Source organism: Mchenga conophoros, linkage group LG4 (genome assembly GCF_057382185.1).
Source record: "Mchenga conophoros isolate Kocher_MC1m ecotype Shallow Benthic linkage group LG4, M_conophoros_male_GT1.1, whole genome shotgun sequence".
Classification (NCBI taxonomy): domain Eukaryota; kingdom Metazoa; phylum Chordata; class Actinopteri; order Cichliformes; family Cichlidae; genus Mchenga; species Mchenga conophoros.
Window position 1 is genome coordinate 33,869,144 of NC_140529.1, and position 19,532 is coordinate 33,888,675.

A 19,532-nucleotide genomic window follows, 5' to 3' on the forward strand; every position below is an offset into this window, starting at 1 on the left:
CTCGTGTTCTCACACCAGTGAAAATGTTGAAACATTAAATAAATGATGGATAGCATCTTAACTATCAAGCTTGTTTAGTTGATAATGGAAATTCACATAACCTTCAAATATTCCTATTCTCCCGTCTCTTAGGAAGGATACTTCTTTTGTGTATATATGAGGTAAGACAAGCTAGCCACAAAATGTTTTTTGAGAAAATTAAGTTTTAAGAGAGTCTTGCTGTCCACAGGATATTAAGAAGTGCCATGTTAAAGACTTCAGCATACTTTATCCATTATGTATATGGATCCATAACTGAAGACGTAGTACTAATATCAGTACTCTTAGATGAAGTTAGAAAGTTTGGTCCTGTTACGCTTCAATGACTTGATCGGGAGTCCGCCTAGCCTAGACATTCTCTCTGTCTTAATGTCTGCATGGAAACTAAGCTTTGCACTGAATGGCCTGGTAGGACTCTGGGAACAAATCTACACCAAGTCTGTCTGGTGCAGCTGGTGAGCTCATACTGCAGTAGCAAATCGAAGGGGTGGGTGAGAGAGAGAAAGAATAAGGAAGAGGTCACAGTAAAGAAAGCATGGAGAGGAGAAAGGAAGGAAGGAAGAAGAGGGATGGACATGGGGAGAAAGCGGAACTGAGCACAATTTAAGAGGAGAGAAAAGCATGAAAACCACTGGGAAGACATTTAACAATCAGAAAGGCGCAGATAAAAGACAGGGAAAAGGAGATAAGAAAAGAATACAGTCAAAGGAAGATAATAAAGAATAAAAAAGGAGCAAAAAATAAAAAGCCTGAGTGAAAGAGAAAGAAGAAAAGTAAGAAATGTAGAAGCGGGTATAAAATTAAGGTAAGCGACGGGAAAAGAGTGAGTTGTACAAAGATCACATGGCCAATGCACAGCCAATTTGAGTTACTCTCCCTACGCCGTTTGATCCCACTCTGTCCGTCTCCACGGCGATTAACGGACAGCAGAGTTGTCACGGGAACAGCCTAGAGGGGGAGTAACGCGGAGGAGGTACGTCATCTGGACTGAGCGGAGAGAGAAAGCACGGTAGCAAGAGAGAAAGGGGAAGACCCCAAACCACAGCAGCACATAATTAAAATGGCTCCTCACACACACATTTCAACAAATCCAATAATGAACAGCCTCCCCTCGTCTCCACAGAGACACACAGTTCACCAGTTTCTTCAAACTTTTCACTAGCTGATGCTGGCTGTCATCAAAGTGCCAATATCTGAAACAAGTTTATGCTTGTCTGCATGAGAGTGTGAGAAACTTTATTTTCATCAATATGGATTCCTGAAGGCCAATGAAGACACACAGGTGCTGAAGGTGTCAATAGCGAATACGGATATTCAATGTATTCAAATTTAATCATCCCCGTGGCGAGCAAAATTATTCATCAAAATTAAAAATTTGATGAAGTATTTCCCCCAGAATTTAGTTCTCGTCACAGTGGAAAAGCCTCTGTAACAGCATTCACACCGAAACGAAAACTCTCCAGTGAAGCCTAGAATAATGACAGACTCCTCTATGAATAATAACAAACTCCACCACCCTCATAAAACTTTGAATTCAAAGTATTTTAATATAAACGGTGGATTAGAGTGCAATGTCAATGAACTACTTTTTCATCAAATTTTAATATTTCAATTCAATCTAAATACAGACCAATTTTAACAAAGGCATAAGGTGTTATATTCTTTACCATCAGAGTAAATAAAAGAATAAAAGAAACAAGGTATATATAAAATAAAACAGACCTTACTTAAATGAGGCCCTCTTCCCCATTCGAGGCCACTTCTTTGTGTACCAATGGACCACTTTACATTTGGTTCTGACTATTTGCACTTGTGCATCTGCAATCTCACCACTGAATTCAAACCTGCTTAGACAGCAAACCTGAACTTCTGTGTCAAACTGACCTAGCATATATTGAGGGGCAGCAGTATGGCTTCATGCCGAGAAAGAGCACTACAAGCGCGATGTTTGCTTTGAGAGTGTTGATGAAGAAGTATAGAGAAGGTCAGAAAGAGCTCCACGGGGTCTCTGTAGGCATTGAGGAAGCATATGGTAGGGTGCCAAGAGAGGAACTATGGTACTGCATTAGAAAGTCAACAGCAGCAGAGAAGTATGTGAGGGTGGTGCAGGACATGTATGAGTCAAGCAAGCCACTGGTGAGGTGTGCAGTAGAAGTGTTAAATATGGAGCTGCCAGACAGAAGTAAAAGAGGAAGACCACAGAGAGGAATCATGAAGTAGGACATGCGAGGTTGGTAAAACACATATGACATGCTAGGGCCATGGTGAGATGGAGGCAGATGAGCTACTGTGGCTCCAAATAAAGGGAGAAACTAAAGAAACGGAAGCAGCAGCAGACTGGTGATCATGGCAGGTTTGTGGCTGAGACCAAGAGACCAAACAGCAGTAAGTCTGAAGGGAGAACTCAAGTCACAAGTCATTAGTTGACCTGAAACATGGTTCTTGTAGTCCATAATAACCTAAGGCATGGCAAAAATTTACCATAGCGCACCTACACCAGGCTTACCAAAAAGGCTGATTTGTGGGGGGCTACAACAACAACAACAACAGGGTATTAGACCCCCATTTATATCAATGCAACTTCATCCTCTTCTCTAAAATTAAATTCAACTCGGGGGTGACCATCTTCATACAAAGAGGAAAAGAAGGCAAGCACCACAAACGTGATAAATGGTCAGAACTTCCAGGAAAGAATTTAAAAGGACACGTTGAAAGTGGTAGAGAGCTGCCCAAGTAAATAATCTTGAAGGAAGCATCATGAATTTAAATCGGATGTGTTTTTTGGACTGCATGTACGACCATCAAACAAAACAAAAAAAAAAGAGAATCCTAAAATGAATTTAATGCATCAGTGTTTAATGTGAAGTACTGTGCACAAAAACACATTGTCAAAAAGAAAAGACAAGTATACTCCTGGGAACAATCAACCAAATGTTGCCACTAGTCTAACAACACTAGCTGTTAGGATTAAAACAAACATTGCAAAGAAAGTTTGCCCATCGTTTGCCTATGGCATATCACTGTGTACTTTAGACAATGGTGTGATTGTTTTCTCAGCCCCCGCTGATTCCAAAGTCATATTGATGCAAAGTTTGATTAAAACAAGTCACTTGAATGTTCATAAAATGAACATGGCAGCTCCAGGCAACAATCAGTCATGTTTTATCTAACGGAAACCTCAGCGCTGTCAAATGAAGCCAACGTGTTGCAGTTTCTTAAAGGGGCACTTGTGGCTGGTTTAAAAAACAAAAATAAACAGTTTGTAATACAATTATCTGACAGACGATCCAAGATCATTCTTCATGGGTTTCCATCAGGGTTTTTTGCCATTGCTTGGCAACTCAGTTTCAGCAAGTTTCAGCTCTGTCAATTAATTTTCTATAGGACTGAGGTCTGGAGACCGTAATGTGCTTCTTCTTTAGGCTCCACTCTCCCTCTTTTTCAGAATTATTGTCTGACAATCTTAACTGATAATTTGTCTCTCACCAATAAATGAAACTACTATAAAAACTATACACGTGAAATAATTACTTCCCCTAATGTATGTATTATTGCAAAGAAGACATTAAAGTTGGACCACAAAAATTCTAAATGTCTTAATTTATTTATCAATCATAAACTTCATTAAAAGCATTTTATCTTCACAGACAACACAAAGCAGTAAGTGTATTGCTTTAAACAACGTTTCCAGCTGGGTTTTAGCACCTGAAGGCTAAATATAAAGCTGTAGCAATAACCTCTTACACATGTGACAAAGGATATTCTCACCTGCCAATATGGCTTTGTGTGCCTGGAATTTCTGGCCAGCAACACACAGGGAGCAGTCGGTGAATCTGGAGCTTGCCCACAGATCTCCAAGTTCTTCCGCCAGCCTGCAGTCAGGAACCCTCACCATGTTCATGGTGTTCTGGCCTGAGATATTCACAGAGTCTTGCACTACGCTCACCTGAAAAGACACACACACGTTTACAGATTACCCCCCCCCCATGTCGTAAATTTTGTGCCCTTTTTATTGTGTAAATCGGAATAACTTGTTTTAGAGTGAATAGTTCCTTTAGCACACTGACTGGTTCACACAGAGGCAAATAAACAGCATGCAATGTTCATAAAAGGAAAATAAATCGGTAAATCAAACATGCTGTGAATGCTTAATGTGGGTTCACTGTCTCTGTAATCAATACATCAGCCACTCAGTATGGAAGTAATTTGAAGAAAACCTATTGTTCCTTCTTTATCAAATCAGACTGGCTACACTCCCAAACAATCCAAAAAACCCGCATTGAAGTCAAATTGGGAGTGCCAGTATGTGTGTGTGTGTGCATGAGAGTTGTCTGTATGTCTTCCCTGCTGACTTCACCACCTGTTCCAGACAATGTCAACCAGACTCATTTATCTCTCAACAGGACTCACTGCAAACACACACAAACAAGCAGGCTTATGAGCACAAACACACCCACATATTCACACACACACTAATTACTAAGTAATTTCCAACAGACTGGATTGACTGACTTGCAGTTTTTCACCTGCCTGGAGTGCAATCTAATCAAAGAGAAAAATTAGCTAGCTATAGCCTGGTTTGGAACATTCTGTAGTTAGTTAATTAATTAGTTAGTTGTCTGGCTTTCGATTCATGACAGATTAGTCTAGTAATGACGAAGTCCAGAGTCATTCTAGCTAGCATCCGCGGAGTGAGGGTTAAACGGCGAAGGATTATTAACTGAGTTCCAATAATAAACTAAAACTAATGGTCTAGTTAATTTTGTTGAAATTATTGGAAGATGTCCTATTCTGATTGGATTAATATAATCTTGTAACGATTGAGTTTTTAGTAGAAGACAAAGACTGCATTGACAAAGTTACCAAGGCTACAACTTTGGTGTCAAAGAATTAATTTCAAAGAATAAAGAATATGGCTCATATTACCAATTATGATAAATTGTCAGTGTTCAACAAAGTCTCCTTTAGTTCACAACTTGTAAATTAATGTGTTTTAAATTGTCTAGCCGAGGGCTCAGTAAATTGTCAAATTAAGATTTTGCTAGTTTTCTGTTATTATAAGACATTAAGGCCATACTCCCCAACTGGGTTGCTTTCTTTTTCCTTTAAATTAGGCCTTTTAGGGTCAGGTAAGTTTACGGACACTGTAACGACACTATATTATGATTTTTTGAAAAGAAGTGATCCCACTCGTAGTTTTTTATACTTGTAACCATTTGATTAAAGAAAAGCTGAATCGTATTATTATTACTATTACTGTATTATTTTCTAAAATGGCACAATGGAACAGTGGTTAGCACAGTTACCTCATAGCAAGAAAATCCTGGGTTTGAATCCAGCCTGAGGCCGTTCTCTGCAGAGCCTGCATGGGTTCTCTCCAGTTAATCTGACGTCTTTCCACAGTCCAAAGAATGTATGGGGTTGGGTTAACTGGTCATTCTGAACTGGCTAAAGATGTAAAGTAAGCATAAAAGATTGTCTATGTCTTTGTGTTAGCCCTGTGATAGATTGGTGACCTGTCCAGGGTGTACCATGGACGGGTGCCCTATGACATCTGGCACAGCCAAAACTCTGGATGGATAGATTCTAAACATGATTTCATTAGAATATTATTGATTTTCAGGCTAATCACTCTTGCATTCAACAAAACACTATTCAAAGACTTCTGACATGTTTTTTCTATCAACTTAAATAAATGTATTTTGTCATAGCTGGCAGTATTGGTGGTGGATGGAAAATGAAATTTGCAGGACTTGGTTTTCAGTTACATTTAACACCACAATTAAGAGCTACAGGGCACCTGACACCTGATAAATCAAAGGACGCTTGTTCTCCTGTTTTTCTCGCTGACACCTTCGAATAGCTTTCAGTAAACTATTGTCAAGAACAAGGCCAAAAATCCCAAAACATCCCACAAAGTGACCTTGCTGTTAAAGCATCAGCAACTGAGGCTGACACCCAAAAATCCATAAAAAAATAAATAAATAAAAAAAAAACTAAACTAAATTACAGCCCGGTTCCCTTCTCATCCATCCCCATTCAACCATCAGCCCACCTATTCGTCCAATGCCACATCCATCCACCTATTCAAAGAACACAAAAAGAGTCCTAGAAAAGGAGGAAAAGTGCATACAATAGAGAAGTACATGGCAAGCAGGAAATTGAATGTCAAGGAGCCTTGTTTGCTCCTGATGGAGGTTTGAGGGTTAGCCTGAAGGGGACAGAAAGACAGACTGATAATAAAACAGAAGAGTAAGAAAAGCAGGAGATTGGGGGGGAGGGGGAGATATGGAGATAATAAAAGTGGAGAGAATACAGATGCAGAGATACCAAAAGACAGACAGACAGAATAGAGAGAAGCCATCACACACAAAAGAGCTAGGAGTGAGTGAGCCATTGGTGGGATCTACAGTTGAAGATGACCTCTCATAGTAGCAGCTCATTCCTGGTACAGAAATGACAGGGACAGTGTGAAGAAAATGTGACTATTCTGAAGAAGGAGAATTCAAAGCATTCCTGTGTGTGAGACAGTCTGGTTTCCACAGCTGGGCCTATTATTCACACTCCTAGGAGATGCAGGTTTGACTGACATATGTACATCTCAACACACTGACAGATGGGAACTAAAAATAAAGCCACATTCACACGAGAAAGAGACATTCCTGTGCACAGACTTTGGCATTCATAAAACACTGATTAGTAATACAGAAGGCCTGGTAGATAGGGATTTGCTGCGTATAAGGGAGGAACAGGAGGAAAAACAGAAGAGAGAGACAGACGCACAGGCAAAGACAAAGAGGGCGGAGGACAGAAGTTCACTGAGCTCAAGCTGGAATGAAAAATGGCTTTAGGAGGAGAAGAGGAGGAGAGAGGGGAGAGTCCAGAGCTGTGTCCTGAGTACCCACTGAATAAAATAAACAAGTGCTGAAAAGCGAATTGGAAGGGAAGCCTGGAAGCTTGGTCCGTGCGTTTCGGTATAAATAGCCCAATTAGTATGGTGGAGCCGTCGTTGGGCTTTTAGATGCAGTGTGGCAGAGCCGGTCTAATTACTGGCTAACTTGACCAATTATTTCACTGTTTAACCAGGCAGAAACTAAATCGCAGCACCTGGTTATTTAGATACACTGGCTGCCCAGACAGTCTTCACACCATTAGCTGTCATCTTCAGTCATTGTCAGCTTCCTCCTGCTTGCATTTTCCCCACTCGAAAACAATTCTCATAGTGATCGAGCAGACAACATTCCTAACCATGTATACACTTGATCTTAATTCAGTCTTACAATAAGTATACTTTGTCATCTTAAGTCTTCACTTATTTTAGTAGAGATGGGTGAATGCTTTGTGATGAGTTATTTGTCACCTGACAACAAAAATGTAAGTCCTCCCAAGAAAAAGGCATTAGTGTTCAACATCTTAATAAATGTCAAAAACGTATATACAGACTGTGTGACTCTTTCGCATCGAGATTTCCTCAGTGAAATTATAAACTCCACTAACAGACGGTATATAAAGATGAACGTAGCCTCCAGGTCTGTGAAGCCAATGCATTAGTGAATTAAATCCTCATCGTTTCCAAGCAGGGGGTGAGTCCCTTTATAGAAGTCTAAGGACACAATCGTGCTGCTTGCGTGATTTATGGGTTTTATTGTTAGTTTCTAGTTTTTTTTCTTAGTACAGCATCACATTAATTGTCTAAGTTGTGCTCCCCACCTAGCAGTTGACAAGTACCAACTGTATGAAAGCTCTCAGTCACATCACATCCGGCTTCAGCAAAGCAAAAGCTCAGGTGCAGGCTTCAAAACAGCTGGATGATGTCACACTAGTTGTTTTATATGTTTTTATATGAAGTCCAACTTATTATAAGAGAGTCACAGTCATGACACCCTCCCATCCTCATATCGTTTTTAATTAATATTAGATTGTTCAGGAAGACGTGTGGAGGCATCCCGGGTAAATGTAGTTTTTTCTTTAAAGATACCTCAGTAATGGAGTGTTAACTGAATGTTGGTCAATATCACAATTTTAATATCGACTTTGATTCTAAACTTTGAGTTTTGGTGTCAACGAGGTCAATAAGAATGATCCCTCAGAGGAAAACTCCATAGTAACTCTGCCAGCAGTGCAATTCAATGCAATGAAAGAACTGAATTAACCAACCAACCAACTAAATGATTGACTGATTTGTATTTATTACCCAGTAGTTATACTGATGATTATCATGATGATGATGACGACAGAAACCACTTATGTATACAACCTTAGGTAAGAAAATAACAGTAATGAAGAATCATTGCAGCTATATCACCACAATCATCATTTGTTTTGGTAATTAAGTTCCAGAGATAAGTACTTACTAAAGCGCTTGCCTCCCAGTTAGTTCCTCAGACATCAAGATGAATCTCATTGTAAACCCTCCAGGCAACGCAGAGTTAATATTGAGTTTCAGCACCCAGATGATTTATTCATAATGCATCAATCTTTTTCTGCCTGTTTATGTGTTTGTTTATGGATTTACAGTGTTTTGCCATGCGTGAAATAGTTCGAAAAAGGAAAAAAAAGAGATTCAAATCAAATGAAATTCATTAAGTTCTGGAACACTTGTTCCTTTACCTGCCAAGACTCATTTTCTCGGTGCAGTCCTTTGCATTCACAAACACGTAAACACGGGCCGAGATGACGGACGAAGCAGACGGACATATGGACAGATGCATGCATACATACACTCACCTCAGCAAACTACACACTTTCTCACACATATGACAGGACACTACTTGCTGCTGATGTATTATTTTTAAAAAAAAAGTGTAATTTCCTTCTTTCTGTTATTTTTTACCATAGATAATTTGCATAAATATTATTTGACTTTCCACACAACATAGTTTTAATGACCTGCTTTGAGTGAAGGCAAACTTCTAACCTAGTCTGGCTTCCGTCCTCTGCATAGCACCGAAACTGCTCTTATAAAAATAACAAACGACCTTCTTATGGCAGCTGATTCTGGTCTCCTCTCCATCCTTATTCTCCTTGATCTGAGTGCAGCGTTTGACACCATCTCTCATCCCATTCTTCTTAGCAGATTAGCTTCTATTGGTCTCTCTCATACTCCATTAGCCTGGTTTAAATCATACCTGTCTGACCGCACTCAGTTCATTCAATTAAAATCCTTCACTTCTCAGCCTTCTCCTCTATCTACTGGGGTGCCCCAGGGATCTGTCCTCGGGCCCCTTCTTTTCATCATTTACCTTCTTCCACTCGGACATATTTTTCGTAAATATAATATTCAGTTCCACTGCTATGCCGATGACACCCAGCTTTACCTCTCTACCTAACCTGATTCTACTCTTCCTCCACCCTCCCTTATCCTCTGCTTAGCTGAACTCAATTCCTGGTTCTCCTCCAACTTTCTTAAACTCAACAGCAATAAATCAGAACTTCTCCTGGTCGGCACTAAACGATTGCTATCCAGAATTAACAATTTCTCTCTTACCATCAATAATTCGCTGGTCCCTATCTCTCCCTTGTCATTCTTGATAGCACATTATCCTTTAATTCACATATCAATAATGTCACACGTGCAGCATATTTCCAACTCCGTAATATCAATCGCCTCCGCCCTTTCCTCACTCCTCATGCCACTGCCATTCTCGTCCATAATCTTGTTATCTCTCGAATTGACTACTGTAACTCACTATTATTTGGCCTTACACAAAAATCTATTAACAAGCTCCAACGTGTCCAGAACTCTGCTGTCCGTATTATTACTAGGACTTCCTCTACCCACCACATCTCCCCAATCCTGAAGCAGCTTCACTGGCTCCCGGTTAAATGTCGCATCCATTTTAAAATAATCCTCTATACATTTAAGGCTACTCATTCTCTCTCTCCACCATACCTCTCCGATTTAGTACAGATGAACTTCCCATCCCGGTGCCTCAGATCTTCATCTTCTCTTTCTCTCTCTGTTCCTTCCGCTCGTCTGATTACAATGGGGGGCAGGGCTTTTAGTTGCTCTGCCCCTCGACTTTGGAATTCCTTACCCCCTGACCTCAGAAATATTAGTTCATTCCCTCTTTTTAAGTCCACCCTCAAAACTCATCTGTTTAAAATTGCTTATGTTTAAACCTCTGTATGCTCTAACTTTTATCTGTTATTCTTATTATTGTGTATATTTCCAGTTTCTGTGTTTTTATCTGTTGTAGTGTCCTTTGGTGCTTTGAAAGGCGCTATTTTTAAATAAAATGTATTATTATTATTATTATTAACCTGAAAAGGTGCTATCTAGACAGACAGCACTCAGGATGAGAATAAATATCCACTAGTTCTATGCAAAATAGAATTCCTTTATGCTGCTTTCTCCCAGACGTCCTCACCACACATTTTCATGACTGTCCTTCCGATTCTTTCAAACTCTTTACTTCTGAGATCATTAAGGATGTCATTCGATAAACATAACAAGTCTTAAAATTAAGAGTATTTGTTATGTGGTATGTTAAACAATAACCTGTTAAAGGAGGATGTTTTTCACAATTATTCAACAGCTTAAATTTGTTAACTTTTTGGGTCATTCTTCTAAGAAAAAAAACCTAATGAACATAATGGGAAAAACAAATTCTGTCCATCTCTGCAGGCAGAAGCAAAGTCTGACAGTAAATGGTTCAGAAATGGTTGCCAGGTTGGCAACGAGCCGCTGCCAAAATGGTAGCCTTATTTTAATTGTTTGGAATTGGAACAATTATGTCCATATTTCGAAAATAAAACCTGATACCAAGATCGTCTGAAAGCAATTTACATAACACAGATGTTATTTTTTAATCGTCTGTATGTGTGCAACACACACATACAGAGGAAATGTTACCATTGTGCCTTATTAATTATGCAAATTAAAAATATCAGTGTGAGGCTGAATGCATTTGAAATCACACATTTGCAAGTTTTGGGTCATTTGCCGCCACTGAGGGGGAAAAAAGGAAGATAACAGTTCCACATTTGAAAAACTGCATTAAATTAAACCAGAAACTGATTTACTGCATGTTTTCCATCCTTCTCTATTTATTAGATCAGTGTTGCTCCCAATCAGTCTGTCTTTTAGTATCAGTACAATGATACACTTTATTTTTCTTTAAGTATAAAGTCAGTTCTGTTGAGTGTTATTTATTGTTTTATTCAATCGTTTCACTGTTTTATTGCACACCTCACTTTTGCCTTTAGATGTGACAGTGTGATGTAATGCAGCTCTAGCACACTCATTTGCCTTGACAAAGATTATACACTGAAAGCACTGAATAGACATGAAAAGTGCTTCCTACAGTGGCAACCACACCATACTAAATGGCTGACAGTGATCCAAATGTGGCCGTCTGGGGCCACTAAAAACCTACTATTGATCTCTCTGGAGGTAACTACAGAAGCATTAACAAATTAAATCAGACAAACATCTTTTACAGCATTACCCACATTATATCACTGCTGTGTTTCAAATCAAACACACTGCTAGTCTGAGGATTCACTACTAGTTGTGTTTCTACTGCTTCAGTGGAACAAATGTGTTTAAATAAATCATTACAAATGTATTACGAGTTAGTTCAAGGAAAAGCACAGCCACACTTCAGAATTTCATTTATCTGTTATTTACATTTTTAATGGAAATTTGATTGCAATTGAACCTGAATCAAATGTCAGGGGAAAATATTGCATTTTATAATCGATTTTTAAGACGCAACAACAAGGTGAGTGCATGCTATCTGAGGAATAAATCTAATAACAAAGTGCATGCAATTCCACTATTTTTCGATAAACAACATAAATACACACTCATGATGTACACCTACTCATTTCATCGACAAACTCTCAAAAGATCTGTGATCTTTGAAATTGTCATTTCAACCCTTAAACACAAAAATTCATCACCATCTTTTTATAATGTACAACTTGCTCTCCACTCTCTAGCCAGCTAGAGTAAACAGGCTTGATGTCACAGACGCGCTCTGCAGCTCTCTTACTCATTCCCTGCATCTACTTTTAGATTTTATTGCTCACAAAAATCAAAAAAACAAAGCGCAATGACAGGATGTTGGAGTTTGGAGACAGTCTAATACACGGGTCTGAGTTAGTGGCCCTCTGGCAGCTGCAACAGGTGACACAACTGATTAAACCGGAGAATAATAGAGGAATCTGATTTAGTCCTGACACCATTAAACAAACATAGCCCTAAATCTCCGAGCTATTAAACAAAAGTCAGAAATAAACACCGTTCACAGGAAGGCGACAGCTAAAACCGCCACCTTCTTTAATTAAAGGCTATTCACTTCCTCCCAGCTGATCATTGTTTTTTAACCTCCTTATTCCACCCATAAGGATTTAATGGAAGCTCTTATATTTCCAGTGTTTGCTCGGTCTTCCCTTTGGTGAACAAAGAGTAATTAATTTTATTTCTGTTTTGTTTGCAGAAAACTTAGGAAAAAAAAAAGAACCAACCACTAAATACTGGATGACTAGTCTGAGCAGCTATAGACACGAGCCCCAATCAGACAAAGAACACTGCTGCATAACAACAAAAACACCACTAAAGCGGTTTTTGATATAGCTTGTGTTTACTCCTACTATGCAAGACCATAGTGCTATAAGATTGTTAGCAGTAGAAACCACACTTTCGTTAAAGGTGACCTATTATGTCATTTATTATTCTTGGAGATACGATACTAGAGCAGCTTTAAACGATTCACAGTTTAAAATATACCTTATCTATTTTATACCAACTCCTGCTGCAGCCAGTCAGTTCATCTTCTGTCTGAAATAGGCCATTTCATTTCCTTCCCCACCCTCCCTTTATGATACCTTTCTTCTGAACCAGCTGCCCCTCACAAACAAAAGATTTCAACAGCGTATGAGTGGGGCTTTGTGCGGAAAAGTCATGTTAGAGATATCTCCTCTCACTGACACTGTACATAGCTAAGAAAAGACAGTCAGACAGTGTTTGGAGCTTTTAGCTAACAGGGATCACATGCACATAAAGTAGATTAAACAAAGATTCAAATATTGAGGTTAATGTGTATGTTAACACGTATATTAATATCTTTAATATTAGTTTACACACTCACCGACCACTTAATTAAATACACCTGTTCAACTGCTAATTAACACAAATATCTAATCAGTCATTCACATTGTAGTAACTCAATGCATTTAAGGCTGCACACCTGGTCAAGACAACAAGCTATAGTTCAAACAAAGCAAAAAATAAATAAATAAATAAATAAAAATAAAAAAATGGGGAAGAAAGGTGAGCTCAGTGGCTCTGAATGTGGCAAGTTTCTTGGTGCCACACTGGCTAGTCGGAGTTTTTCAGAAATTGCTGATCTACTGAGATTTTCTTTCCAACCAGCTCTAGAGTTTACAAAGACTGATCCAAAGAGGTGAAAATACCCAGTTCTCAGGGTGAAAATGCTGGAGTATAGGCAGACTGTTTGGAGCTGAAACGAAGGCAATAGTAACTCAAATACCCACCAAAGCTGAGGATCTCTGAATGCACAACGCGTCAACCCTTAAAGCAGATTGTCTACGGCAGCAGAAGACCTTAGAGCAGACAACTGAGGCTAAAATTGGCACAGGCTCAGCAAAACTGGACAATCAAAGAGAGGAACATTTCTGCTTTTATATGGTTAGAATTTGGCAAAAAAAACCAAAACAAAACATGCAAGCATAAATCCATTCTGCCGTGTATCAATGGTTCATGCTGGGGGTAGTGTTGTATGGGTGTGGGGGATATTTTGTTTGGGCCCTTTAGTGTCAACTGAGGATCATGATAGTGCTGACTATGTACATCCCCTTTCATTAAAGTGCATGCGTCTTCTGGTGGTTACTTTCAAATTACCTCTATAGTTAATAAATATCAATCTAAGACCACACTTTCAGGATGTGGTAGAACAGCACATTGCACCATGCCATCATGTCAATATGGACCAAACTCTCTGAGAAAGTTTCCAGCAAGTTGTTGTCTCTATGCCAAGAAGAACTAAACCAATTATGATGGCAAAAGAATCCAAACAAGTACAAGCCTAATACAGTGGCTACTGAGGGGGCATAAAAAAATAAAACCCACACACACAGACTACCCAACAGTCCACTGAAAGCTCAGGGCATATTTCCATCAACAACATGATAACAAAATATCAATATATTTGGACATTTCTGAGTTTATTTCTAAATGTTACAAAAATATACTGAACACTCATTATCACATTTACTAAAGGAAATGTGGGAAAATGAGGAAAACTACTTTGCCAGGTGTAGCACGAAATGAGAATGCTGTTGCTAATTGCATAATGGGAAAAGCTGGATTATTGATAGCAGTTTTAATTCAAGGTAAGAATAATTAGTTTTTGGCCAAACACAACAGTAGCTCTTCTTTTCCAATTCCGACCAACAGCACACTACAAAGTTAAGCCAAGAAAGTTAAAGTTTTCACAAAATATTAACTATAGGTATCCATCCTGGTCTTACAGTGGTCACTTCACTGGCTGTGTGCAGGGATCCAGCTGTGTGAATTTCTGAGACTCTGCTCATAGACATACCTACTGCCCTGCCACTGACATGGTGGTATTTTGGTGAATCTACACAGACAGAGGCATATTTCATGCATGGTTTGAAGTCAAGCTGTTGAACGAGTATCATGGCTCAGGTCCTGATTCACAGCCAAGTATGCTGAGCCAAGCCAACTTTGTTCTTACACATACAGGCACACACAGACAGACACACACTCAGACGCAGTTCCTCTACACACATGCACGCACAGACAGACACACACATATAATTAGGGATGGGTATCGAAAACCGGTTCTTGTTGAGAACCGGTTCCCACTGTTTCAATTCCTTGGAATCGTTTGCCATTTTTGCAAACGATTCCCTTATCGATTCCAGTCGCCCCGAATGACGTCACCACGTTGCGGAGCGTCATTTACCTGGCAGGAAACACGGCGCCTAAGCGGCTCAAACGCTCAAAAGTTTGATTATACTTTATGAGAACCGATGACAACAGGGCAACTTGCAAAGTAGATATTTCATTTAAGGGAGGAAACACTACGAATATGCAAAAGCATTTGCTCACAAAACACGCGATGACACGCGTTTTTAATTCCGCTCCGGACTCGTGACTCTCAACCCAGCAGCAGCGGTAACGTTTGCACGTCCTCTCCCGTTAATGCGGCAGGTAAATAATCAACTAACAGTGCATATTATGTTAGCGCAATCTGCCTTATTACAAGACCTGCCATTACTGTACATGTAGGTGACCATGATGAGAGAGACAGACAGAGTCTGGCTCAGATGCTGGCAGTTCTCGCTGCAGTCTACCGGTAGCGTCTCCTTTCAGGCCAGGATAGACTAATGTCACCGAGCAGTGTCTAAGTTTGTGGTCAAAGGCTTGCACCCATTTGCCACAGCAGATTCCCCCGATTTTTGGTAAGTGAATGTGTTTAATTGTGGGCAGGGACATTACTGGATATTCTTGTGTAATTGCCACAGAACAATTTATGTTATACTTTGTTATTGCTACAGAAGAATGTTGCAGCTTTAAGGCAGGGATGACTCCTGGAGTTGCTTTCTCACTGCATATGCTTTATTTCACAATCAGATCGATTCGATAACAAAAACATACAGCAGCTCCTCTCCTACTCCTAGCCCTTCGCTGCGGTGGAAAAAAGAACGACTTCAATCCCCTTCAAGGAACATACTTACAAAATAGTTTTCCTGATACACCAATGGGGCGTTCAATGCCATCTTGTAAATATGAGTACTCTGGCAGAGTAACAGTTCAAATGAAAAATACACCAGAACAAACAAGCAAACAAAAAAAGAAGTGTGGGGTACCTTTGAACCAATGAACAAAGTATAACAATTTATACTTTTTAACATAACCCGACCCCGTCAATATGTGATATGTCTCACAAGAATATTTATTTTATTATTTTACATTTACAATTTTTTTTCCTGGGTACCCTGTGACACCCCATTGAAGAGCCGTAGGCTGGATCTCTCAAGATCTCACTGTTGGGTTTGTAAGGCCATGTTACTCCTAAATTTCTATCTTGTTCAAAGAGAAGATATAAAACAAAGCTCTGAGCTAATCGACCTTAGTGTTCTCCTTTTTTTTAAAAAAAAAAAAGAATCGATAAGAGAATCGATAAAGAATCGAATCGTTAAACAGAATCGAAAATGGAATCGGAATCGTTAAAATCTTATCAATACCCATCCCTACATATAATCAACACACGCTCAGTAACACCACTAGCTGCGAGCATGAGCCTCTGCTTTCAGTCTATGAGAACCAGCCATTTGGGTCTCCTTTTAAGTAGCTTTGTTTTCTCTGCTGGAAGATCACAGACACCAAAGTGATAGCTTTGAGACTCTGATGCCCGATCTAAGAAGCTTGAAGGAAATGTTTGGACAAAGAAAATAAATAAACAGGCAAAAGTTGCCTGTTTGTTCAATTTTCTGCAGTCTTTACTCTGGGAGAAGCAAAGTGCTTTTGATGGGAAATGAAAGAATATTTGTGCTGTTGGTGCGAAAGCACTGCAAAGATAGTATCTATTAAAGGATCCACTGTGGCTCAAGTCACATTGTGAGACAGAGGGGGGTCAAGCTTGCACTCTGTTTGCTTTGTTGTTTCACCTTCAATCAGCAGTTTTACATATCCGTCTTTGATTAAATCCAAATTTACACCATTTAGCTACTACAAAACACAGAACTACACAAATATATTTCACCTCATTTCCCTTTTGCCTAACAAAAACCAAATCTCTCTGTGCATCCTTTCTCCCACGCCCCTTCTTCCTTGTGTCTCCCACCGCTGCCTCTTTATCCTGAACCAAGTGCTGCTCATGTGTGTGAGTGTGTGCATGCCCGTCTTGTTCAGTGTGCAGGGAGAGAGCAGCTGGAGCATCTGCAGTCGTCTCCTCTGACAGCAGCACAGCATATGGCAGGGCCCTGTGAAGGATGGGTGCTGTCACCCGGCAAAGTGCTTACCCACCGATGGGAGAGGCGAACCGCGCTAACACCATGAGGAAGAGGAGGAAACAGCTGAACATCAGCACCCCACTCATTTATTCTCCCACCCTAGGAGAGGTGTACTGGAGGAGCCTTGAAGAAAGGGCTTTTACTCTAGCTATGGCCAAAGTCACAAAATATTAATATACTGTAAATCGCATCAAAAATAGTTATTCTGCAGGAGTTAAAGTTTCAAGAGAAAAAAAAGAAAAAGAACAGACAACCAGGTAACACATGCAAGTGCTGAGCTTCATGAACTCATTACAGTTTTATGACTCACACAGAAGTGCATGAAATTTTGTGCAAAGTTGCATGTATAGTTTTGTAAATGATGATAATAATAATTATTATCATTACAATAACAGTATTATTATACTATTATGCTACTACTATTACTACTACTAGACACTTAACCTTTAGATTTTAAAAATTATTTCAGCCTAGGTCTTTCCTGCTTCTAAGCCTCTGCCCTTTTGCTTGAGTATCTTTCCCATTAATGTTGCTTTTGTGGCTTTAAGTCTCAAAAGTTAAAAGTTTGAGCATAAATCTGAAGAAACTTGTTCATTGGACATGTAGTAACAAACTAGATAAAATGGTTCATTTCTGCATGGGAAGAAAATCTTCTTTTCGTAGCTTTTCATGCTAGCACTGGCTATGAGAAATCATACGCAGGTCATTATATTTCTATTTGTAAGTCATTAGTTGCTCTCTGGACTTTTTTCCTTTTCATTTTGGCTTTGTAATAAAATATAAACCTTTTCCATCAGGTTGCACCACAAGGAGAGCTGAGTGCTCAGTCAATCCAGTCAGAACATTTATCAAAGCTGATGATTCATTTTTAGTGTCTCAATCATTCAGGAACACCAAGATTCTCCGATTCTGGCCTCATCGGAGCCCAGTCTGACTGTGACTGCTTTTGTTTTCTTCCTAACGTGGAAATACTGAGCACAGAAACAAGGTTTTGATGATGCTTTGTTTTCTAGGCATTCCTGTTGTTTTTCTGCCTCTGTCGCCATCTTCCAGTTCTCTGGATCCAACAATGTGACCAAGTGTCAAGCTTAATCAAACTTTAATCCTGTTAATGATCCATGAATTTTGTTCTGCCCATTGTATTTAGATAAGTCTCCTCAGCATATAGTAAAGACTGATACACTGACCACAGCAACAGTCAAACTCTAGCATGCAAGTAGACTGCTGTGCGCACACAAACCTGTCATTCCTTGAACCTTCACAATAGAGGTTAAATATACAAAGTCACATGACCACAGTAATTAGAAGTACATGAAGTTGAAATAAACTGAAATTGTCATTTTGAACATGTCTAGTAAACATCTTAGGTGGCCATGAATAAATGTATCCAATTATGGAATGCTCTACCCAACATGCAACACATGAGCCATCTTCACCGCTAGCTTGAAGACCACGGCAGCCAGAACTGTACTATCATATTATGAAGGGTGTTTTGGGTTTTCATTTGGAAAAACTTCCAATTTTCAAAAACTGTGGTTATAGCCTGTTTTACTAATTTAATTTTCCTCTTCTGGATCAAACAGTGTGGTTTGGCTATGCTCTTCCTCAACTCCTTTTCACTTCTTATCTCTCTGCAGCTTTCTTCTATGCTATATTTACTAAGCAGCCCACATTTATGATTTAGAATCTTCTTATAATTAAAACCACCTCCAAACCTTGCTTTTTCTCTTTTCTCTGTGGCACTTTCCAGTGATGTTTACAGAACCTGAAAAAATGTCCCCATCTGAAAACTTCATCTCCAGCTTAGCGGTTAATTTCTGTCTAAATCAGACAGCCGCCAAATATGAAGTAGTTCTCAAGTTTACGAGTGTTTGGTGCTTGAATGGGAAGTAAAATCAATGCCAATCCAGGTTTTATCAACAGTCATTTTCCCTCTGCATACTCCCCAGTGAATTGAAGTGATTGTTGCAGGGGCAAAATACAAACCCTGATTGTGGATGGGGGAAAAAAGGAATCAACAGGTTCCAGTTTGGTTCTCACACCTGAATCCTGTTTTTCACACGTTTTCCTTTCTAAAATTATATTTGTCTTTTTAAGATTTGACATTTTGACCACAATGTTAGCAATAAAGAAATTTGTGTGTGTACAACAAAAAAAGGCCAAAAATATTACATACTGGCATCTCTATCCAAGGTTAAGACCGAGAAAATGTAGTTTCTGCATGGTGGAAACAGATGCTGTTGTGGTTCATCCTGGCACCATTTCAGGAAGCTGGTATAAGCTAACAAATCTGAATTTGTTAATCTTGACACGACAAAACTCCACTTTTCTGCTTCAGAAAGAGTTAACCTAAATTCTGAGCTGGTTACTGAGTTAACAGACTCTGAACTTAACCTGCTTGCTGGCAGGTTTTCTACAACAAACTGAGTTTGACTACTCTCCTCCTGCGGTACCTGAACCAACTGATTGTGGTTTCGATTCCT

At 39.4% G+C, this 19,532-nt stretch overlaps 1 protein-coding gene across 5 annotated transcripts in view; it reads right to left on the reverse strand.

Moving 5' to 3' along the window:
* Positions 1-19,532, reverse strand: part of spop (speckle type BTB/POZ protein) — a 96,617-nt gene that overhangs the window by 11,886 nt on the left and 65,199 nt on the right. For all 5 annotated transcript variants that reach the window (XM_085271973.1, XM_085271975.1, XM_085271974.1 and 2 more), the window contains one exon: positions 3,808-3,985. In XM_085271973.1, the coding sequence (XP_085128099.1) occupies positions 3,808-3,985 (178 nt within the window). The remainder of the gene's footprint in view (positions 1-3,807; positions 3,986-19,532) is intronic.